The 25,118-nt window shown below is 45.0% G+C and overlaps 1 protein-coding gene across 6 annotated transcripts in view; it reads left to right on the top strand.

Annotated features, from left to right (window-relative positions):
* Positions 1 to 25,118, top strand: part of RIMBP2 (RIMS binding protein 2) — a 575,178-nt gene that overhangs the window by 419,290 nt on the left and 130,770 nt on the right. For all 6 annotated transcript variants that reach the window (XM_088482099.1, XM_088482100.1, XM_088482101.1 and 3 more), the window contains 2 exons: positions 14,719 to 14,823; positions 19,925 to 19,975. In XM_088482099.1, coding sequence (XP_088338225.1) covers positions 14,719 to 14,823; positions 19,925 to 19,975 — 156 coding nt within the window. The remainder of the gene's footprint in view (positions 1 to 14,718; positions 14,824 to 19,924; positions 19,976 to 25,118) is intronic.

Consider the following 25,118-nt stretch of genomic DNA (forward strand, 5'->3'; position numbering starts at 1 on the left):
GCTGTATTCTGTTAGCAAAATAAGTGCTTAGTAGCAATTCATGTAAGGATTAAAAGCTGGATATACTCCCGAATGCCTGTCATCTGACAGTCCTTCCAACGTTACTTCCAGTGATCGTGAACGTGTCTGTACAACCATCATGAATGATGCCTGTGTGTAGTTCACATCATAATGAATGATGTCTGTAAACGACAGATGGGGAGTACACACTACACGATGCTCGTGCAGACTGGTTGTAGGTACTGTACCATAATTGCATGACATATCGTGTAGTGTGTACTCAGCTTAACGGGGAGATTCAGCGAAACATGAGGCTCCGCGCATCTATATGGGGTGATTCATTGTTTTTTAGGCGGCGATAATTAATGGACACCTGACTGTGCAATTCAATTGTTGCTCCGATCAGGCATGAGTGCTGTGGGTGCCCACATTTCTGATCGGCGCCTCCTGAGGTGGCGAGCAAAAAGTTGTGAAAAGTCTAGCTTTTGAATTGCTGTCGGGCGCCCTTTAACTATTGCCGCCCAAAAATCAATTGAATCGCCCCCATAGAGGGCGATAAGAATAACTCCTGATTCAGAGTCAGGAACATGTCAAAAAAGGAGGAAAAATAGGAACAATTTATACCTTAATAATTCCATGTTGCACTGCAGCTGGGGCAGATGCTTAATGTGCAGAGAGTTTTTTAGTTGGAATGCAGTGGTGAATTTATAATGGTTGCACCCAGGAGCCACCATTGTCCACTGCTGCCACTAGTAAAGTAAAGTCGCAGTCCGTGTAGAGTAACTACTAGTCCATACCGGCATCTGCGTGTCTTTTGGCTCTGCCCCGCCTCCTATGCTGTAACTATACTTTGGGGAGGAGTGCGTCCTAGCTTAATTCTTAATTTCAGTGTAAAAATAAACCTGTCCAGTATTTATTTGCTATATACAAAAGCTGTTAGTCTTCCCTGCATGCAGCAAACAAATAAATCATACTTGCCTATTTCCTACTTTTAAAGTGTCCTCTCTGGGAAAAGCCCGGAAAGAAGATGCAGCATACCACTGTAGGGGGCAGGGCTGGATGCTCACGACATTAGGCCCCATGATTGAATTTGATTTGCAGCATTTTAGCTGCGTCCCCTCCATGCGGCCCAGTGACCCACAGTATTATTTCGCCACCCCGCCCACTTCACTAGTAAGCAGATGGGATGCGGTAGATCCATCAACTCTTCCTGGGTGCGGGGGACATCTCGAAAAATCGTGAGTCTCCCACACCTTCCAGGAGAGTTGGCAAGCATGAAATAAATGCAGTTGTACCCTTTTCAACATGTTTTGTTCAAGGAACAAATGCTCATAGTAGGTAAATAGAGATACCTAACCGCTCTTTGCTCAAACCCTCTATGGCAGAGTTTCCCAGTCCAGACTGAGGTACTAATTAAGTCACCTGTGTTCAAGCATGGATATCCCTAAAACCTAGACTGTAATGGCTGAGTTTGGGAACCTCTGCTCTGTGGGTTTAGAACAACATGGAACCAGGTTTTCCTGTGTGAATTACTTGTGATATAATAGTTCACGTGGTTTTGATGGAACCTTGTGGCTAATTAAATTTCCCACTTAAGGGTCGATTTAATTTACTCGCCCCCACAAGTCCAAGCGAGTGCAGTTGTGTCCTCATACATCTAGCCTTAATACGCCATGCGGCGCGATACACCTGGCGTAGGTGAGCTGTGCCGTGTAGCATCTTTTTCACATCTTTTTTTGCTCTAATGTGCATCTTAGTTGCAACGCTGAATCTGTATTTGAGGTGCTATGATGCAGCAGCTGCAGCTATTTTTCACGCCAAGTCTATACAGATTGAGACTCAGTTGTACACAGATATACAAGTGAATCAGCACAGACTTGTGAAGTGGTTCTGTTACGTCATGTTGTGACTAAAACGCACATTCGGTAGAAAAAGACACAAAATAGATGCTATATGCCGCACTTACAGGAGCTCCAGACTCACTGATTTTGTTTGCAGTCCTATCAGAGGCATCACCTGGTCTGGTGACACCCACTGCGCACTCTACATCCCCCTGCGTGGTGAAGCCCCAAAAGGGGGAGTGGCCTCGTGGAATCCCCTACTGCCTCACTCCGGGGGCGTGTACAGCATCCCCAGAGATGCTGGGCTGCCCCCTGCACTGTCTGCTCCTCCTCTGTGACAGGAGCCGAGTGCTGTAGGAGAAAGTCACACTGCAGCACCCGACTCTTGTCACTGAGGAGGAGACGACATTTTGGTGTCACCCCCACCGAGGGTGACACCCGGTGCAGCCCGCACCCCCATAGTGACGCAACTGACTCCTATAGCTACGTACAAAAATCAGCAAGTCCAAGACAAGATTGGACTGTAAGGGGGGTGAGAGTAGGTGCTGTAGTCAACGTTTCCACATCCTTGCAACAGAAATTTTCCCCTAACACATTTATCTGAATTACCCCTTAGAGTGGTGAGCAAAAAATTACTAAGAGGTTCGCATTGAGTTTATCCACAGGCGTGTTTAAATTGGACATTAAATCCGTCACATGGTGCTTGCCCGCATGTGGCTAGGTTTATAATGGTAAAGATTACAGAGAAACAAATAGTATACCACATGCCTGCTAAAAGCTGTAAGTAAATTGCCTGTCAATTTTTTACTTGTTTATATATTGTAATGGGTAAGATTTTATCAGCACAACAGTTTTTTGATAGTTAGTGTTTTACGTGTCCCTACTTTGTGTTCTGTGTGTCCCTAGTTGGTGTTCTATGTGTCCCTACTTGGTGTTCTATGTGTCCCTAGTTGGTGTTCTATGTGTCCTAGTTGGTGTTCTATGTGTCCCTACTTGGTGTTCTGTGTGTCCCTAGTTGGTGCTCTGTGTGTCCCTAGTTGGTGTTCTATGTGTCCTAGTTGGTGTTCTATGTGTCCCTACTTGGTGTTCTATGTGTCTCTAGTTGGTGTTCTGTGTGTCCCTAGTTGGTGTTCTGTGTGGGCCTAATTCAGACCCGCTCGCGAGCGCTGAGCGCTTGCAAGCGGGTCGATGTCGCCCAAGTGCGCATGCGCACGACGGAGGCGGCTCCGTCGTGCACATGCGCGAGTCCTGAATTACGACGGCCGAGCCGTCGTTATGTATCTTGCACCAAAGGGGGCGTGCTGTCGATGGTGATTGACAGCACGCCCCCTTTGGTGGGCGTGCCGGGAACGCCTGCCGTCCGGGGCCGGCCCCACTGACATCACTAGTGATGTGAGTGGGAGTGCTTTTGGCTCTGATAGAGCCAAAAGCACTCCAGGGCTTGGGACAGCGAGACCCTACCGCAAGGGTCTCGTCGCAAGCCCGATGGTCGCAATGGTCTTGACCATCGCGACCATCATTTTGGCTGCTCGCTATAGCTGTGGGTGGTCACCCACAGCTTTGCGAGCGGCCAGGAGGTTGCTGGTTGCTCCAAAAAGGAGCAGGGACGGCCCTGATTCAGAGCGAGCGCTCTGTCAGAGCGTCCGGCTCTGAATCAGGGCCTGTGTCCCTAGTTGGTGTTCTATGTGTCCCTAGTTGGTGTTCTATGTGTCCCTACTTGGTGTTCTATGTGTCCCTACTTGGTGTTCTGTGTGTCCCTAGTTGGTGTTCTATGTGTCCCTAGTTGGTGTTCTATGTGTCCCTAGTTGGTGTTCTATGTGTCCCTAGTTGGTGTTCTGTGTGTCCCTACTTGGTGTTCTGTGTGTCCCTAGTTGGTGTTCTGTGTGTCCCTAGTTGGTGTTCTATGTGTCTAGTTGGTGTTCTACGTTTCCCTAGTTGGTGTTCTATGTGTCTAGTTGGTGTTCTGTGTGTCCCTAGTTGGTGTTCTGTGTGTCCCTAGTTGGTGTTCTATGTGTCTAGTTGGTGTCTGTGTGTCCCTAGTTGGTGTTCTGTGTGTCCCTAGTTAGTGTTCTATGTGTCCCCCTAGTTGGTTTTCTATGTGTCCCTACTTGGTGTTCTGTGTGTCCCTAGTTGGTGTTCTATGTGTCCCTAGTTGGTGTTCTGTGTGTCCCTACTTAGTGTTCTATGTGTCCCTAGTTGGTGTTCTGTGTGTCCCTAGTTGGTGTTCTATGTGTCACTACTTGGTGTTCTATGTGTCCCTGAACCCTCGCTATAATTTAGGACATGTTAAACATATATATATATATATATATATATATATATATATAATTAAATTGCTATCATATTGAACTCTGCAGTGCTGTTCTGCATGTTGATGCTGACTCATCTGTTGTACAGTTGCTGAACAGTTCAAGATGCACTGGGTTAAATTTACTGACAGTCATTACGTGGGATGTCAGGCTACAGATGTTTGATGCACAAAGACAGGAAGGACATTTGTCATGCATGAAATGTGTAGTTTTCCACTGTTTTTAAGTGTTTTAATCAACGGCTGTCAACAATATCAAGTGTCAACTGCTTATTATGTGTATAGATAATGTCTTTAATCAGCCACTTGTAAAACCACAGCTTACTATTCCCCATTTGCAGATATTGCCCTTTAACTCTCTGGTTGCTCAGAGATAAAGGTGTATTTCTGTCTGTCTTCATATATTAGACTACAATTATCTCAACAGTGGTCTGAATAGATGAAAAACACAGTTTAGTTGACATAGCTTTTTTGTACAGCAGTTTTGTGCTATACAATAACACGCTACATGAAATAAAAACAAAAGGGACTTGGTTGTAGTGCTAGCCTCTCTTTTTGTTATTTCTTTTATTTGAAACCATAAAACCAGGTCATTCTGTAACATGAAGATACACTGTATGGCCAAAAGTAAGTTTATAGTGAACATCACACTCATATGTACTTGTTGAACATCTCATTCCAAAACCATGGACATTAATATGGAGTTGGTTCCCCCCTTTGTGGAAATTACAGCCACCACTCCACTGACAAGGTTTTCTATTAGATTTTAGAACTTGACTGTGAGGATTGCCATCCACTCATTTACAAGAGCATTGGTGAGGTCAGGAAGTGATGTAGGGTGATAAGGCCTGGATTTCAGTCTGTGTTCCAATTTGTCCTAAAGGTATTTGGTAGGCTTGTGGTCAGGGCTCTGTGCAGGCCAGTCAAGTTCTATCACACCAAACTCGGCAAACCATTTTTTGATGGACCACACTTTGGGCCTGATTCAGAGCCACTCGTAAGCGGCCGCTCTTTCGCTCTGAGCGATGTTCGCACAACTGCGCATGCGTATAGGTCGTAATGCGCATGCGCAACCAGTCATTGCGGTCGGAAATCGTGCGCTCACAAAACAGCGAGGGCCTGCTAATTTGAGTGACAGAATGAGGCGTTTGTGGGTGGTAACAGGGGAAGGTGCTTGAAAACGGGAGTGGAGATCCGAACGCAGGCATGCCAAATGGTCAAAACGGGGCGTTTAATGGGTGTGCATAATTAACAAAGCAGCGTCATCGACCACGTCACTTGGTTGTCTTTTAGCCTGAACTGCTCGCAGTGATTGCGGGAAGTAAAACCTATCACAAGCACTGCGAGCAGTTCAGACGCCTTTCGATGTACTCGATTAATCTAATAGCGGAGATGACGTATGATGCGAACGGCCAAGGGGCGTCTTTACAAAATAGCGAGCGCATGTTTCGTTCGCTCGCTCAGACATAGAGGCGTCAACAGACCGCAAAGAGCGAGCGCTCTATTTAAATAGCCGGCCCCTTTTTCTGAACGACCGTTTGCAAATAGCGTCCGGCTCTGAATCAGGCCCTTTGTGCACAGAAGCATTATCATGCTGAAACCAGAAAGGACCTTCCTAACATTTTTGCACAAAATGTAAAACATACAATTCTCCAAAATGCCATTATATGCTGTAGCATTAAGATCTCTCTTCACTGCAACTAGGGGGCCCAGGCCACTATTCCTTCTCCATCAAACTTTAGAGTTGCCTGTTTGCATTTGGACAGGAAGCATTCTCCTGGTATTAACCAAACCCAGATTCACCTATCAGACCGCCAGATGGTGAAACGTAATTTATCACGCCACAAAACACATTTTCCAGTCTCCAATGGCGGTGTGCTTGCACCACTCTGACCAACGTTTGGGATTGTACATGTGATCTGAGGTTTGTATGTGATTAGGGCCGCAGCAAGGGTGGGATGAATGTGCACCCGCCACCAGTGTCCTCCAGCCTGGCGCCGCAGGGGGCTCCGAGCCAGACACCCACTGGTAAGATTTTGTTACCAGTGGGTCACACAGGTCCGTCCCTGCATCGCCGCGGTAGCCGGAGGCTGGAGTTCACTCCTGAACTCCAGCTTCCGGCTCTCCCTACGGGCACTATGGGAGAAACGTCATGACATCTCTCCCATAGTTCCGAGCAGCAGTCAGGCGGACCGGAAGACGACGGACGTAGGACCGGGGTTTAAGGTAAGTATTGTTTTTTTTTTTTTGTTTAAGCGGCATTACCATGGGGGCATTACCATATGGGCACTACTACAGGGGCATTACTATGGGGGCATTACAATATGGGCATTATTACAGGGGCATTACCATATGGGCACTACTAAACGGGCATTACTATGGGGGCATTACCATATGGGCACTGCTACAGGGGACATTACTATATGGGCACTACTACACGGGCATTACTATGGGGCATTACCATATGGGCACTGCTGCAGGGGACATTACTATATGGGCACTACTACAGGGACATTACCTCAGGGAGCATTACTATAGGTGCACTGCTGAAGAGGGCATTGCTATAGGGGCACTGCTGCAGGGGGCATTACTATGGGGAATTACCAGGGGGGGACGTCAAATTACTGTCTTGCCCCGGGTGACAAAAATCCTAGTTTCGGCCCTGCTGGCATGGAAACCAAGGCCCTCATTCAGAGCCACTCGCTATTTGCGGTCGTTCGTTCTAAAACAAGGGGTGGCTATTCAAATGAACCGTTCGCTGTTTGCGGTCTGTTCACGCCTCTATGTCTGAACGAGCGAACAAAACTTGCGTTCGTTTTTTGGAAAAATACGCCCCCTGGCCGCTCGCATCCTACGTCATGTCCGCTATTTATTAGATTAATCGAGTACATCGACAAGGGTATGAACTGCTCGCTATTCTTGGGGTTGGTGTTTGCTACCACAATTTTGCGAGCAGTTCTGACTATAAAATAACCCAGTGACGTGGTCAATGACGCTGCTGTTTTAAATATGCACACCCATAAAACGCCCGTTTTGACCTTTAAGCACGCCTGCGTTCTGATTTCCACTCCCCATTTTCAAGCACCTTCCCCTGTTACCACCCACATACGCCTCTTTCTGTCACTCACAATAGCAGGCATTCGCTATTTTGCGAGCACATGAATTTCGGCCGCACTGACTGGTTCGCGCATGCGTATAACGATCCGTACGCATGCGCAGTTGGGCTAACATCGCTCGGAACGAACGAGCGGCCGCTTACGAGCGGCTCTGAATCAGGCCCCAAATCCATGAAGTACACTACAAACATATCTTGTGCCAAAGTTGCTTCCAGAGGTAGTTTGGATCAGAGGGTGTGGCCTGTGCTGTGGGTAGCACATATATGGGATGAGGCAGAGCGTGAGGCAGGCCTAGTTGATATGAGTCTCTTAGCTAGTGTGTGCAAGGCTATGGGAGAGAGGAGTTTAATGCCATAATGTTTCTACAGGAGCTCTGAGTTTAGGGCAGATACTTAGGCTGGACAGGCTGTCTAGCTGAATTTGTACTCAGCGACCTGTTCTCGCACGCGCAATGCGATGCATGCGCAGATCGCAAACATCGGCTCGCACCATGCGTGCCGTATGTGCGAATTTAGGAGTCGATTCCACGCATTTTGAACTAACCCTTGGGTCCTGGTGCAGCGTACACACTAAAATATTATTGGGCCAATGAGCCAATATCTGTCAGGTGGATCAGAATATTGTATAGTGTGTACTTAGATTAACAATGTTTTTATTTGTCCAATATCATACAGATCATGCTGAAAACTTAGTGAGTAAGGCAAGTACAAGGCACGGTTGCACATTCCTACAAATATTCATATAGAGAGCCGCATCCACATCCAGGCACATACAGTATACAGTTTTACATTCTTTTTAACTTGTACAGTCTTTACATTAACCCCGAAGACCATTTAGTTGTACCAACATATACTATAACTTTAAATTATATGGAGTTTATTGCTTACAGCATCAAGACTATTGCATTGATGTAACTCATTTACTGTAACTGAGTTATAGAGATGGAAACGTCCTGGCTCAAGACAATTTATGTGTCAATCAGCTACTGCTTCTACATTATCTTGTATAAACCAACCTTCTACCTCTCAGAAACTACACCCATATGATCAGGGCCATAACTAGAGTAGAGCGACCAGTGCCATGGCACAGGGCACCGCAGGGCAGGGGGCGCTGTTTGGGCCTGTCAATTTTCCTGTTTATTATCATTCTCACTTGTAGCTTCCTCTTCTTTTATCCCCAGCATCTCCTGGCCTCCCCTATCTCTTCCCAGGTCCTTTCCCATGAGGCCATGGCCCTTTTTCAGGTGCACTATCTTATGTTGAAGGGATGCCGGTCACTATGATCTGTGCAGGCTTCATTCTGTTTATAAGCATATAAATAGTTAAAAATTAAGGAAGAAAAATCCATGCCCCCCCACCCCCCCCCCCCCACCCCCCAAATCAGTAACCAGCCCTGGACTTCTGAGCCTGGGCTGGTATTGGAAAATAGGGGGGGAAAACGACATGGGGATCCCCTTTTTTTCCCAATAACCAGCACCAGGCTGAACCAGCCAGGGGACAACACTATAGCAGTGAGACACACAGTGAAGTGCTATAACATTAACCAGTCCCAAACTGGTCTTTATACTTGTCTCTAAAAACCTAATACTAAATGCTTCTAGATTGGTATTTGGGAAAATTAGGTTTTAGTTTTAGAAAGGCTGTATGGTGGACTGGATCAAGCACCTGTATGAAGCTCCATGTACACATGATGTAATGGCAGGGGTACTAAAGACTGGATGCTGGCGCTCAGAATTCTGGTGCCGGAACAGTAAGTAGTGGGGTTAGGGGTTAGGCACTAGGGGAGGGTTAGGCTGCAGGCGGGGAGGATTAGGGTTAGGCTGCTGGGGGGAGGTTAGGTTTAGGCTGCAGGGGGAAGGGTTAGGTTTAGGCTGCAGGGAGGGAGGGTTAGGTTTAGGGGCAGGTATAGGTATCCTCACCCTATAGGGATGACGGCGTCAAGATTCTGACTGCTGGGATCCTGAGCGCCGGCCTCCCGTGCCAAACCCACAAGGAAAGCTATCTATTGTCGATGTTACTATACCCACTGGCAATAGAGCTACAGTATTTGGTACACCCTGTATGGTGGGATCAAACTGCTTGTTTATTTGGCAGATGGCAGAGAGGTGCCTATAAGCCACTGGAGTTTATGGAGACCTTTGTGGCTTTTCTAATAAAGGTTAACTGGTTAAAATAAGTTTTATTTGCATTGTAACAATTGAAACATATTGGGATGGCTCTGCTTTCTCAGTTAAAAAAAAAGTAGTTGAATCATGTAAACATCTGCGTATATTCATTACGGGCCTGAATGATTTATAGACTTAAATAACTTAACTTAAATAAACAATAACAAATTGCCCATTGATCAGCTTCCTTACAAATTATAGTATAGGGCAGTCTTACAGCTGTCCTTTACTACAAATGTCAATGGAGACAGTTTCCAGAGTTCTCCAGTGGCTGTTTATTTGCCAAATTAATTACTAGTGGCAGGTCTCTGAAATTTAGGATGATTTTCAGTCTCATCCAAATCAGTTTTCCAATCATTAGCTCATAATACTTGTTGGTACAATAAACCTATTTAAGATGATTTTTCGAGTTGGAATGTTTATCATTAATTTTACAACTGCCCATTTACTTATCCCACAAGTGTATTTTGTTAAGCTGCACAGGATGATCTCCTCATTGTCACTCTCAGGGGAAAGTGAGCTCTGCCTTTTCTACGGGTTGAGTACGGGAAGCAGGCGGTCAGAATACTGACAGCGGCATCCCAACAGTCGGAATCTCGACCCAACTAGGTAAATATGCTATCCCTTCCCCTTACCTTTCCCCTTACCCTAAACCTCTATCCCCGCAGCCTAACCCTAACCTTCCCCTCTGGCAGCCTAACCCTCCCTGCAACTTAACTCTCCCCTCCTGCAACCTAACCCTATCCCTCCCCTAGTGCCTAACTCTAAACCTAACCCTCCCCCTTACCCTAATACTTACTGTCGGGATGCTGGCGGACGGGATTCTGGTGTAGGGATTCCAACTGCTCTCAGGATTCCAGTGCCGCTATTTTGACCTTCGGTATCCTGACCATCGGGATGCTGACTACTTCCCTATTCATGGTTACTGTATATTGGTGTATAAACCATTCCAAATAATCTCCCTGCATCGTTTAACTTACCTGATTATGATATATGGGCGCAAAAAGACCATTCAAGTTTGTAAATATGCCTTTGGGACTATTATTATTTCGTTTATTTATATGGTGCCACAAGTGTTCCGCAGCGCATTACAAAGTACCTAAACAAATAAGTGACAATGCAAATACAATGCAGTGCAGGACAAGGACATGGCTAATACACATTGCTACATTACCGACCATAACACCCAAATAGCAACAGCATAAGCAACCAAGTGTTAGATGCCCTAGTGGGGACTAAGGAGTAGATGAAACGTAATTAAAGAGAAGCAAAAGAGGGCAGAGGGCCCTGCTTGTAAGAGCTTACATTCTAAAGGGGAGGAGCAGACAAACAGGCGTGACACAGATTGGGTATTCAGGGAGGAAGGAGCATGTAGCAGCAGGTTAGGATGAGAGCTGGAAGGCTTTGATGAAGTAGTGGGTCTTGAGAGCCCATTTGAAGGATTATAGAGAGGTGGAGAGTCTGATGGGTAGAGAGAGAGAGTTCCCAAGGTGGGGAGCAGCATGTCTAATTAAACATGGACTAGACTCTCACGCTAAAGAAGAAATATTTCCCCTCCCCCTACCAAAAATAAATAAATATAGACACAATACACATTTTATTACAGCACCTTTTTGTTATATTAGTATAACAAAAGGAGATCAGAGGTATATTAATCTGAGTAATCTTACACCTTTGAAGTCACAGTTCCTAGCAAACAGTGATGAAGGGTATTTTACACTATGACAGTGTGACATGGGAGGCGCGATGCACTAGATCCCTCTTGTATGGGGAGAAATATAGATAGTCTCAACTCTTTTTCAGATGAGCTCTGTATAAACTGACCAAACAAGGTGATTTTATGAAATCCTTGATTTATGTTCACTAATCCAATGGATGGTCAATGTGAAATATAACCATAACTAGCAACCCGCCCCAGCTTTGTATGAGAGAAATTTCATCTCACCAAAGCCCCCTGCATCTCATAACAACATATGCCATGCCACCACAGTCCCCTGCATCTCATAACAACCTACACCATGTCACCACAGTCCCCTGCATCTCATAACAACCTACACCATGTCACCACAGTCCCCTGCATCTCATAACAACCTACACCATGTCACCACCAGTGGCGTAACTAGAGTATTTGGAGCCCAGGGCAAATTTGAAAAGGGAGCCCCTCCCCCCCCCCCCCCGATGTGCGCCGAAAAAATGGGCGTGGTCACTTAAAAATGGGGCATGTCAACATGACAAACGCCTTTATTTTCACACTGAACATTCCTATCCATATGCACCATAACCCCAGTAGTACCCCTTATACAGTACCCCCAGTATGGAGTTGTGGTCCCTCTTATGCAGGCCCATAGTAGTGCCCCTTATACAGTAGTGGTCCCCCCAAATGCAGTGCCCCATGTAGTGTTCCCCCTTATGCAGTGCCCCCAGTAGCAGTCCCCACAATGCAGTGTGCCCAGTAGCGGTAGCCCCTTATGCAGTGCCCTTTATATAGTGCCCCCAGCAGTAGTCCCACCCCCCATGCAGTTTTCCCAGTAGTGGTCCCCTTTTGCAGGCACCCAGTAGTGATCCCTCCTATCCAGTGACCCCTGTAGTGGCCCTTCCTATTATTGCCCCCAGTCGTGGTCCCCCGAGTGCAGTGCCTCTACTAGTAGGCCCCTTTTATAATGCCCCCAGTGGTAGTTCCCCCCCAAGTAGTAGTCCCCAGTAGTGGTTCCCCCCCAGTAGAGGTCCTCCCAATAATGGTGCCCCCACCCCCAGTAGAGGTCCACCCAGTAGTATCCACCCCCCTCCCCCGTTCTGCAGATAGGTTAAAAAAAATATATATATATGTGTGTGTGTATGTATATATATATATATATATAAACATACTTACCTGAATCCACGCTGCTGCTGCTGCTCCGGTCCGCGCCGCCGCTCCCGCCGCCGCCCGCCAGTACTCCCGGGCTGGCGCGCTCAGCATTATGGGACTGACGTCATGACGTCAGTCCCATTACTCACTGCAGGAGCCGGACGGAAGCCCGACTCTTGCAGTGGGTGCTGCAGCAGTCAATGAGAGTCTATCTGACTGTCATTGGCTGATGTTTAACACACGCATCGCCGCAATCACTGCGGTCGGCGCTACACTTGTGGCTAACTAGGGCGGGCCGGACCGTGGCCGGCGGCGCCCCACCGCGCCACCGGTCAAAAGGCAGCCAGGGCACGCACCCTGCCCGACCCCCCCTACTTACGCCACTGGTCACCACAGTCCCCTGCATCTCATAACCTACACCATGTCACCACAGTCCCCTGCATCTCATAATAATTTTTTTGTCCTTAGTTTATATTTTTCTATTTAATTCTCCCTATACTAATATACACATATTTATTAACAAAAGGATACAGGTCCTGCACAGAGAAAGATCATTTACTGCGTGTATTACCCATATTTTAATAAATCTACAGTATTTTATTCTATCCTATGACAAGGAGCAAGATCTCATATGAAAAATGTAAATTGATGATGAGCAACAATGCCTTCAGATTAGCCAAGGGAATGATTGCACATCCAGAAAGTTATCCTTTCACTCTGAGTGTGAACCAGGTTCGCCCTTGTCTCCTTCATGACACCATGGGGTAACTGTCTGATCCCTCTCCTCCTGTGGTTGACATTTAGGCACTATCTGCTCCTCTCGAAGACTGCTATAGTTCATTCTGGGGTGAGGAGCAGAAAACCTCACGATCAGGGAGAGATTACCCACAGACACATTTCCACATTCTCAGAACCTGAAACCAGAAATACAGATTACTGGCTCTAGCAGTCACAATTACTCTACAAGTAACCAGAGGGCCTGATTCAGATATGTGCATAAATCCCATTGGTTTATATGGGTATATGGGTAAAATATTATATAAAGTTGTAGAGTTCGGTGTGGGAAATACTTGGAGCTAATTTATTACTTCACTTTGTTGTCTGTAGGACTTGTAAAATAGGCTGCTGTGTTGGATGCTGTTTGTATCTACTATATACATTAATAAAGAATGTGGATGGACAATGGGACTGATGCAGCATTGTGGAGGCCAATTTTTGTAGAGTATCTTCTATGAGTTTGCTCTGTGCATGCTGAGAACCCATTCCCAACGGTGTGTGAAGGAGCTTTCTACAGATGTGTCCTCATTCACTATTGCCTCAGTTGCGCTAGACAGCCCTTCTCGTTCTCTGCGCTCCAGATCTTGTGCGATTCTGTTTGGGCAGAGCATCTTTTTCACTGGAATGTGCGCCTTAGTCGCACAAATTAATCAATTGGATGCAATAAAACCGCCTCACTAGACTGCACTGATTAATTTGATGTGTGACATTTGTACATCTCTGTGCAAATAAGTTTGAATTTTTATATGAAGTGATACGATACAGCGGTCTCATCCTTTTCTCACGCTAAGTCCCGTATGCTTCATCCACGTCTTTGTTAGTGTTGAAAACTAATTTCTGTGCAGTGAAGGTGCAGCCCAGCGTCTCTAGTACACTTTGAGTGGTGCTTTGCTGCGTCTGTGATGGAACTATGTAATAAAAAAAGTTGCATATACTAAACCATTCGGTGTAGATCTGTCGCACCTGGCATCAGCATATTGGGGCTAAGTGTATGAGGACACATCTGTAACTAAAGCAAAGTTCAGTCAGGGAAAGATAGTTAGTCCAGTCACCTTATACTTTAGAACCACTTCTTTCATTTAGATTTTTCTCCTTTAATACTGCTCATTATAGAAACCTCTTTCTATACATGTGTACAAAGTACATGGGTCTACAGACAGTGTTGTTACATACAAGAGCTTAGCTTACAGATATACGTAATTCAGTATGCAAGAGTTTACATTTGTAGAGTAGCTGTGGGTGGACACAATTTGGGAGTGGGGAAGCTAGAGGCCAGAGTTCAGTGGAAGGGTTGTAGGCTTTGCTTAAAGAGATGAGGGGATGGAAAGGCATTCCAGAGGATAAGAGTAGCACTGGAGAAATCCTGTACTCGGGAGTGGGAGGAGATGAGACAGCAGTCATTGGAAGAGTGAGGAGGGCAGGAGGGAGGTGTGAGTGGGAATGAGGCTAATGGTGTGTGGGGTGGAGGAGTGAATACGCCTTTGAAGCTGAACTAGAGGGGTTTGTATTTATTCTGAAAGGTGCAAGGAGCCAGGGGAGCATTCGGCAGAATGGCTGATAAAACTGAAACACGTGTTCGTTTGGTTGCATTCGTTTAGATATTCACTAATGATATGCAGAACAATTAGACTGATGCATCACATGCCATTTTGTGTTCATCCAAACAGCATATGCGAGAGGCTGCTGAGCGGCGGCAACAGCTGGAATTAGAGCATGAGCAAGCCTTGGCTGTTCTCAATGCAAAGCAGCAGGAGATTGAGCTTCTACAAAAGGTAAGAGACAAATCATGATGGGACTCACTGTCAAAGGCTTATATGTAAAAGCGACAAAACTGGGGCATCTGTTCACTGATTATAAAATGTGGACTTTGTAGCTGAAAGTAATATCTATAAGTCTATAAGTCAATAAATGGTGACTTCTTTATAGCTTTTACAAATCACTTAACACTCATAAAGGTTTTTGACTATTAGTCATCTCATGATTTACCATATAGGATCTCCTGATCTATTCTTCCTCTGATCTATTCTCCCTCTGATCTGTATCTGAAAACAATATTCCTAAACAGCATCTAATTTATCATGTATTGTAAGCTTAACGAATTTGGCGAAGATATCATTGGTCAATACAGAAAAACAATAGGATATTTAAATACTAACAGTACAGTCTATTTCAAGTTTAAATTTAGAATCGATCCACGGTCTAGTGTGGATAAATCAGCCCATCAGACCAATGTTTTTGTAGCTGTTTGCTGCTATGCTTCAAGGTTTCAGGTGGTAAGTCGTTAAAGTCTTCGTTGTCACCATAAAATTAAGAGACTTACTGTAAGGGGTGTGCAATTTGTGTAGTAAATATTGTGATTACAGATGTGTCCTCATACACCTAGCCTCAATAAGCCATGCGGTGCGAGACGCCTGGCCTGAGTGAGCCACCAGGTCCTGTGCAGCTCTGCTTGCCTGTTTTGGCTGGGAAATGTGTGTCAGTTGTAATGCGATGCCACTAAGACACACCAGGAGACTACACTGATTATTTTGATATGCAACACTTGTATATATGTGTGCAAAATAGACCCAAAAAAAGACTCTCCGTGCAAGCAAAGTCGCATGGGACCTGGTGCGCCGAGAAGAGTTGTTTGACGCAGTAATAGTGTATGAGGATACCTCTGTATTTGCTGCATCATAGAACTGGTCAGTTGTATCTTGTGGGCCTAGCTTGTGTTTATGGCTCGCCATTGTAGATGATGGTTACCAACACTGATGAGTGACAGATTGCAAAAAGAAGAGCTTGTTTTCTGCACCAAGGTACTTAACATATTTGAATGAGCTGGAAATGGCGGAGAGTGTATTAATTTTAAGTGCCTAATTTATGGGAATAGAGAACTTTACAGACCTTCAAATAGGTCTGAAGAAATACACCAGCTGAGAGGTTTTGTAAATCATGATTTTAACCAGAAAAAAATCGTAGCAGCAAGCTATGAAATGGAGTGCACAGAAGACACACAATGGAGACCTGTCACATATCTTTATTGATGCATCTTAGGTAAATAACATTTTAAGGGGTGAGTTGTACTTGGGGGGGACTCTCCTTGAAATAGCCTCCAATATGTGCTACATGGTTTTTCTTGTTGGTTAAACAAGGCTACTGCAATGTCCCATAGTTGATAGGTACAACATTTCTTTAGTCTGCCCCCTGCCTGTCCTATTCTGCCCACTACTCTCCCATTTCATTTAGTTTGTGAGTGAAGATTGTTAGCATTTGGGTTTGCATCAGTGTTCACTATCTGATGGGTGGAGTTGGCATATTGGAAATTCCTGGCACAGTGCGGATGTCCACCACTTTCCCCTGAAGCAATTTGAATTAGGTTTAATTTTGAGTATGGTGCCCAGTGTGGATGGAAGAGATGCAGTCTTACAATTAGACACAGTTATGTGGGTGCAGTAGGAGCCATTGCTATGGGGCCCAGACTTTTGTGGGACCTGGACCCAGGTCGTATCGTTGTCAACCAAGTTCCTGGAATTGCCTGCTAAGCAGTTCAGTCCAGCCAGTTGCCTGGTCTGATGATGAGGACTCATCGGTGCTCATATAGATGACAATCTCTGTCTCCCTCTCAGTACAGACATGATCCATCTCCTGGAGGGCACTGTAATGTTATATGATATGAACTGGAAGGACGGAAATAGGGCATAAAATAAACTAGGGGCACTGTAATGGTGCACAGTTCGACCTGGGGACATTACTTGGTGGCATAAAATTAAATGAGAGCAATACAGTGTGACAATATGAACTTGAAGTACTACAGTGTGGCATAATATGAACTGGGGACACTACAATGTGGCATAATATGAACTGGCTGCACTACAATGTGGCATAATGTGAACTGGAGGCACTGGGGGTCATTCAGACTCGGTCGTTAGCGCCGATGCGCCGGCGCCGTCGTGCGCATGCGTGAGATCTGCTACGACCGACAGTGCCGGTCGTAGCGGGTCTCGATCCAAAGGGGGCGAGCTGTCGATGTTGATTGACAGCTCGCCCCGTTTGGAAGGCGGGCCGGGGGGGTGGCAGCCCAAACGGAGGCGTGTTAACCCACAGCCTTACCACCGCAAAGGAGGACGTCTTGAAAATTCAAGACGTCCTCCCCTCATTCAGACCGACCGCACGCTCTGTGCGACCGGCTCTGAATAAGGTCCACTGTGTGGTGCAATGTGAACTAGGGTCCTGATTCAGCAGCCTACACAATTGCAACTTCATATGCAGATCGGACGATTGTTCAGTATTGTGCATGCGTATCCATTGCACTGCTTATGCGCTGCTATCGCATTGCGATTAGGCACGCAAATAGGAATCTATCACATAATTAGTGACAGGCCATGAATGTTTGGGAGTGGTGATGGGGGAGTGGCTGCCGAAATGCAGGCGCGCCTTTCCATTTGAATGCCATTGCATGGGCGTGCATAATTAGCCAGTGTCATACACAGTTTAAGAACTCACTGCGTGAGACGAGACTTGCAATTTCTGCAACAGGTTAGACCTGCTGTAATTGTGTGTGAGGGGCCGATGTGCTTCGATGTTACTGATGTGTACGCAGGACTGCGAGGTATTACGGATGTGAGAAAACAGCAGTGGGTGTCTCCATGCTCGCTGAGTTATGGCAGGCAATAGCATATTTTCGCAGCTTCATTGCGTGTGATTATGCAGCTGCGATCGCAATTGTGATCGCAATAGGTGTCGCTCCAGAACAGGGCCGGATTAAGGGGGGGGGCGACAGGGGCGGTCGTCCAGGGGCCCCCACACACGGGAGGGCCCCTACACACCTCCCCGGCTGGCCACTGGGACTAGGGGCACATGTGGACTGCTGCCTGCGCTGCTGCATGATCAGCAGGGCACAGGCAGATACCTGTAAGGGGACAGGACAGTCCGGGGATCCGCGACGCTTAGTAACTTTATTGCACCGGCGGTGCCAGTGGCCGGTGCAATAAAGTTTTTTTTGTTTAATCAGTGCAGCGTGCGTGACGTCATGACGGCACGCAGCGCTGCACCCATTGAAAGAGCAGGCATCCGAGGAGCTGTGCTGCAGTGAGCAGCCGGCAAACAAATAAGGTAAGTGTGGGAGCTAGGCGCTGGGGAGGGAGACGCAGTGTGCCGAAGAGACAGACAGGGTCTGTCAGAGTGTCATCAGGGGGAGGAGGCACTGTGGTTGTATTGGATGGGGACAAGGGCCCCCACAACTTAGTTGCCCCGAGGCCCCCCACATGACTTAATCCGGCCCTGCTCTAGAAGCATTGTACCGAGGTGAAGCAGGAAGCGCTAACAATGAGATGTAAGAACATCTCATCTGCTGGAGTGGGGGAGTGAAAACCCCCCTCTGGCGATCCCCAGCTGAGCTCGCAGCACATCAGCCTATTGTTGATGCGCTGTGTCTCTCTCCCAGCTGGCTCCACTGGGCATGCGCAGGATCTTGCAAGCATCACAAGATCCTGCATGCAGCCCCTGGAGCCGGCAGCCGCCACAACAGGGATATTGCTGTCTCTGCTGTGGAGGTAGAGCAACGACAGTTGCAGCTGTCGATATCGATAGCTGCAGCTATTGGAATGGTCAGTGCAACTCATCGTTCATACACTGTCCTCCATATCAGCGCGGCTATCTTGTAGGTAGCAGCACTGAAAATAACATGGGCACATAGCGCCTCTGTCAATTACTGCCCAACCCCTCAGTAATACTTAGGGGAGAAGCGGTATCAGCGCACGTAACGTACGCTGATGCCACTTCTTCCCCATATCGACACTTGATACATCTACCCCCTTATCCTATACTTGTTATAGACAAATATTCCTAGGTGCAATTCAAGTAATTTAATAGAAACAGTTAAATACGCATATGGTAATTGTTATAATGATTGTTTTGGTTTCCTCTCATTCTCATGTCTAATTGTAAACATTACTTAGCTTTCACTGAGCAGTATTTTAGGAGAAAAACATAAACGTTACAATGAATGATGAGTCTGCCCATTTTGTAGTGTGTCCACAAGCCCACAAGTAAAGGCACAACCCCCTTTATTATAGTTTTTTTTTCTCAGACCAGAAAATTTAGGTTGCAGTGTTTACAGCGGCTTTTATGGTCCATAACTTACCTGCCTTTACTCTTTATTAGTCATAATTGTCTTGTCATTTGTATCAATGTATAGTGCCTCAGAACAATAAAGCTCTCATTTACCAATACTGAACAACCTTCTTAAGATTGAATGTGCAATAACGAGGATTTACTACATTTCTAAAAATATAATAATGATGTTCATAAATATAACTTTTTTTTTGTATGAAAGTACAGGTATAAATTCAGTATACTTTTACTCCAGAAAGAACAAATGATGACTGTGCTGTAATGCATGCAAGCAGATAGCTGGAAAAGTTGCCTCATGACAGCCCAAAATTACGCTGGACACTTTTAAACTCCATTTAGTTGTTTTTCAGGGTTAAAAGCTTTTAAGTTGAGCTAGATATTATTCAAACGAAAGTAAACTAATCAAGTTCTGTTTCCATGCAACCTTGATTTGAGCTGGGAATTGATTTTGCTCGTGATGATAAATGGTGCGCTGATTTTTAATCTGATATTTGCTATACTCTTTTTTTTGGTAGAGGACAATAAGTGCTTTATAACTGTAACGTCAGGGGAGGAAATTACTGTTCTTTTCTGAGAAGAATGTATGACAGATGTTCCAACAGCTGACCTGATCAGTACTGTGCATTTCTGAACTAAGGTTACTTCTTTCCACCTGTGATTTACTACATACTGTTATCTTTGAAAACAGTAATATGAAGTCCTGTGTTATTATTCTTGCACCTCTGATCAATCTGTGTCCAAATCTTTTCTTGTCTGAAGGCCCAGGTCGAAGCCAAGAAAGAGCATGAGGGTGCAGTCCAGCTGCTAGAGGTAAGCAACAATTATTTGTGTCTGTAATTGCAAGATTCCTTGTCACATTACATTCGTAGTACTGTATATTGCAATTGGTAGATGAGCTGTCCAAATACACAATGCATAGTACCTAAAGGAGGATATTCCATATAAGTGGACTAATCTGATATTCTTCAAAATACGAGCTTTAATGGAACAAATTGTATTTATAACAATACTTTTTTTTAAGGCTGTAAACATGTTCCTTTTTTGGCATATTTATGTATTCTGTACTTTCTTCTCACATATCTATATATACAGTCAGGTCCATAAATATTGGGACATTGACAGAATTTTCAGATTTTGGCCTCTATTCACCACCACAATGGCTTTGAAATGAAACAAACAAGATGTGATTTAACTGCAGACTTTCAGATTTAATTTGAGGGTAATTACATCCAAATCAGGTGAGCGGTGTAGGAATTACAACGGTTTCTATATGTGCCTCCCACTTTTTAAGGGGCCAAAAGTAATGGGACAAACTAAACAATCCTAAATCTAACTTTCACCTTTTAATACTTTGTTGCAAATCCTTTACAGGCAATTACAGCCTGAAGTCTGGAATGCATAGACGTCACCAGACGCTGGGTTTCATCCCTGGTGATGCTCTGCCAGGCCTCTACTGCAAATGTCTTCAGTTCCTGCTTGTTCTTGGGGCATTTTCCCTTCAGTTTTGTCTTCATCAAGTGAAATGCATGCTCAATCGGATTCAGGTCAGGGGATTGACTTGGCCATTGCATAACATTTCACTTTTTAAAAAAAACTCTTTGGTTGCTTTTGCAGTATGCTTCGGGTCATTGTCCATCTGCACTGTGAAGCGCCGTCCAATGAGTTCTGAAGCATTTGACTGAATATGAGCATATAATATTGCCCAAAACACTTCAGAATTCATTTTGCTGCTTTTGTCAGCAGTCACATCATCAATAAATACAAGGGAGCCAGTTCCATTGGCAGCCATACATGCCCACGCCATGACACTACCACCACCATGCTTCACTGATGAGGTGGTATGTTTTGGATCATGAGCAGTTCCTTTCATTCTCTTCTCTTCCCATCTCTCTGGTACAAGTTGATCTTTGTCTCATCTGTCCATAGGATGTTGTTCCAGAACTGTAATGGCTTTTTTAGATGTTGTTTGGCAAACTCTAATCTGGTCTTTCTGTTTTTGTGGCTGACCAATGGTTTACATCTTGTGGTGAACCCTCTATATTCACTCTTGTGAAGTCTTCTCTGGATTGTTGACTTTGAAACATATACACCTACCTCCTGGAGAGTGTTCTTGATTTGGCCAACTGTTGTGAAGGGGTTTTTCTTCACCAGGGAAATAATTCTTCTGTCATCCACCACAGTTGTTTTCCGTGTTCTTCCTGGTCTTTTGGTGTTGCTGAGCTCTCCGGTGCGTTCTTTCTTTTTAAGAATGTTCCAAACAGTTGATTTGGCAAAACCTAATGTTTTTGCTATCTCTCTGATGGGTTTGTTTTGATTTTTCTGCCTAATGATGACTTGCTTCACTGATAGTGACAGCTCTTTGGATCTCATATTGAGAGTTGACAGCAACTGATTCCAAATGCAAATGTCACACCTAGAATCAACTCCAGACCTTTTACCTGCTTAATTGATAATGAAATAACAAGGGAATAGCCCACACCTGTCCATGAAATAGCTTTTGAGTTGATAGTCCCATTACTTTTGGCCCCTTAAAAAGTGGGAGGCACATATCGAAACTGTTGTAATTCCTACACCGTTCACCCGATTTGGATGTAATTACCCTCAAATTAAATCTGAAAGTCTGCAGTTAAAGCACATCTTGTTTGTTTCATTTCAAAACCATTGTGGTGGTGAATAGAGGCCAAAATATGAAAATTCTGTCAATGTCCCAATATTTATGGACCTGACTGTATAAAAGGCTAACGCTGCTCCTCACCTCTATGGGGGGGATTCAGGTGTGCTGCGCGCTGGCGGCCACTAGATGGCCCCCCGACGGAGCAATTCAATTGTTGCTCCGTTCGGGCACGCACAGCTGCCAGCGCTTAAATTTCTACTTGCAGCCCCCTGAGCTGACGAGCAGAAATTACCGAAAAGTTCCCTGTTTGAGCGCTCAAACGGGACTTTGCGGGTGTGTGACAATGTCCCGTCATTTTGACGGGCTGCTAACTAGTGTGTGTTATAAATTAACTCATAATACAAATTCCATAAAAGTGGTATTCTGTTTTTTGGAGACAGATGATCAATACCCACTCTTACTATTTGGCATAGGAGGCTTTAAAGGGGAAATAAATAATTATAGAATACAAAGTGCAATGCAAGAAATAAGTTAAGTCAAAATTTCCCTTCTTCCTCATTTATAGATACATTCGTGTAAGCCATAATCTCGACTACTAGTTAAAGCATAATAGTGTAGGATAAATTACACCTTTCATATCAAGTGGACCAGAGTTCCCCACCTGAACATCTCCAATTTTGATAACATTTTACATGAAGGTCGGCATATATGTCAGATTTACTTTGGGAAATAAAATAAGCAATACAACAAAACTATGGCCATCAGAGTGGGGATGGGTGCAACCAGGGGCGTATCTATAATGAGTGCAGGGTGTGCGGGGAACACGGACCCCGGGTCCAGGGGGGCCCCGCACCGCATACCCTGCACCCATAATATTACTTACCTCTCCAAAGTCCCACGTCGGCGCGGGGATCCGGCGCTGTAAAATGACTGGTAAATGGCCGCAGCGGCCATTTTCCCATCGTTTGCGCATGCACAGTACAGGGAAAATGGCCGCAGCGGCCATTTTCCCGGTGACCTGTTCATACATTATAGACTCTGGGCACACTCTTGTACCCAGAGTCTATAACTCCGGCGCTGGCCGCGCACAGCTCAGTGCGCTGCCGGCTGCCGGGGGGAGAGGAGGGAGCACACGGGCCCCCTCCTCTCTAGAAACGCCCCTGGGTGCAACTGTCACTGACTCAGCAGGGCACAATTAGCAGGTGGGGCCGAGTTTCAAAATTGGTTCACTTGACACAGATTGAACCTTATTTCTTATACAGGCTGAGTCTCCCATATCCAAATATTCCGAAATACGGAATTTTTTTAGCATGACTGAGATAATGAAACCTTTGATTTTTGATGGTTCAATGTACACTAACTTTGTTTAAGGCAAAACATTATTAAAAATGTTGCATAAAATTACCTTCAGGCTTTGTGTATAAGGTGTATATGAAACATAAATTAATTTCATGTATGTACACAAACTTTGTTTGACCCACAAAATTATTGAAAATAGTGTATAAAATAACCTGCAGGCTGTGTGTATAAGGTGTATATAACACATAAATGCATTCTGTGTGTATATTGGGGTCCCATTCCCAAGATATCTCATTATGATATGCAAATATTCCAAAATACAGAATATTCCGATATCTAAAATACTGCTGGTCCCAAGCATTTTGGATATGGGAGACTCAACCTGTAATTAGAAATGCATAGCCTCTACACAGGGGTGATCTGGGCTTTCTTTCACTGGGGCATATAATCAGCTCTGCCCCACACGCACACACTGCCCCTTCTCATTCTCTCTCATCCAACAGTCAAGAAGTGCCAAGTGGTCAGACAGATACTTTACATAAATTGACACATATTCTTGCACTTTTAGATCTTTATTATATAGTATGCTTACAACAACTGCCAGTGCTAGACATTAAAACATCACGGTATTACACATTGTATGCTCATGTGCCAGGAAACCCGTCTAGTGATGCAGAGGTGTAGCGTGGAGCCATGTTGCCCGGAGCATGCCTATACTATGCCCCCCCTTATTACAGAAGTTTACTAAAGTGGGCATGGCCAGCATATGAGGCTAAATTTAAATAAAATAAAAAAGTCATAAATGGCCTACAGAGACCCATCGTTTGCTTTATAATAAATGCACACTGTGCTGCCCTCAACCCTTCCATGTCCTCCCTGTGACATTCTGTACCCCACCTCTCTCTGCCCAGTGCCTGTCTACACTCCCTAGTGTCCTAAACAAAAGCTTCTGGAGGTGAGATGGTGCTGGTGTTTCAAACAAAATTAGTAAAATAATACTTAGACTTATGTAGTGGTTCAAAAGAACTCCCCCGGTGTAGCATCAATTCACAGGAGGGTACATCCAGTTAACATGAAAAAAACATAAAACATGTATATTTCTAACACCATATATCAACAACAAGAGTATAGATGCGTTCACTAGCACTTGTATATGAATAAACAATATGGCGTACCACACTCATTATAAAATGGGTGGAGTATAGCCTCATAAAGGTTTCTTTTTAATTCTTCCAAGTAACGTTCTTCATCAAAAATGTTGTTTCAATAATAAAGGTGGGTGTGCGCGTACCCTACTCACATGGGTAGAGTCTTTAAAATTCATATAAAGGTATCTTTAGAAAGGGTATATATTATTGTGCAGTCCCCAAAATACTGCTTTAATCAAAGTGCGGATCCTCATAAATAGAAGGAGACGATGGTCTCAATTAAAAAAACTATTTTAATTCACAGACACGATAAAACACTATTGACCATGTAGAAGCTTCATAGATTTTAAAAACAGAAATGACCTGATAAGCATAGTAAGTGGCTTCCAGACATCCACAAACAGCAAGATCATACAGCTTCCTCGGCTGTAATGAGTCTTTAAAACAACCAAATGGTCTCGTTACCAACGCATTTCAATCTCTGTGTGAGATCTTTTTCAAGGTGTATCTCCAGCAATTCCCCTGGAGTGTCAAATGAACTTGAGCTATGCTTAACGCATTTCCGACCTTAATGGGTCCTTCATCAGAAGCGACCTGTAGGGACCTTTTACTGAGGGCAGGGAACAGGGATGTGGAGATTTCATGTGATGTAGGGACCTGTTACTGAGGTCAGGGCAGAGATCAGGGATGTGGAGAGGGTTTAGCTGCGAAGAAATTGATTATGCGCTGGGTGTATCAGCTTCTCACCTCACCCCTGATAAATGGGATTTTTCCTTTCTCGGGCTTAGAGGGGGCGTGTCTGGCAGGAAGGGGCGTATCTGTCAGGGTGGGGCATGTCTGACAGGAAGGGGCGTATCTGACAGGGAGGGGCGTGTCTGACAAGAAGTGGCGT

This window comes from Taudactylus pleione, unplaced genomic scaffold, assembly GCF_031769625.1.
Source record: "Taudactylus pleione unplaced genomic scaffold, aTauple2 ptg000282l, whole genome shotgun sequence".
In the NCBI taxonomy this organism is placed as follows: domain Eukaryota; kingdom Metazoa; phylum Chordata; class Amphibia; order Anura; family Myobatrachidae; genus Taudactylus; species Taudactylus pleione.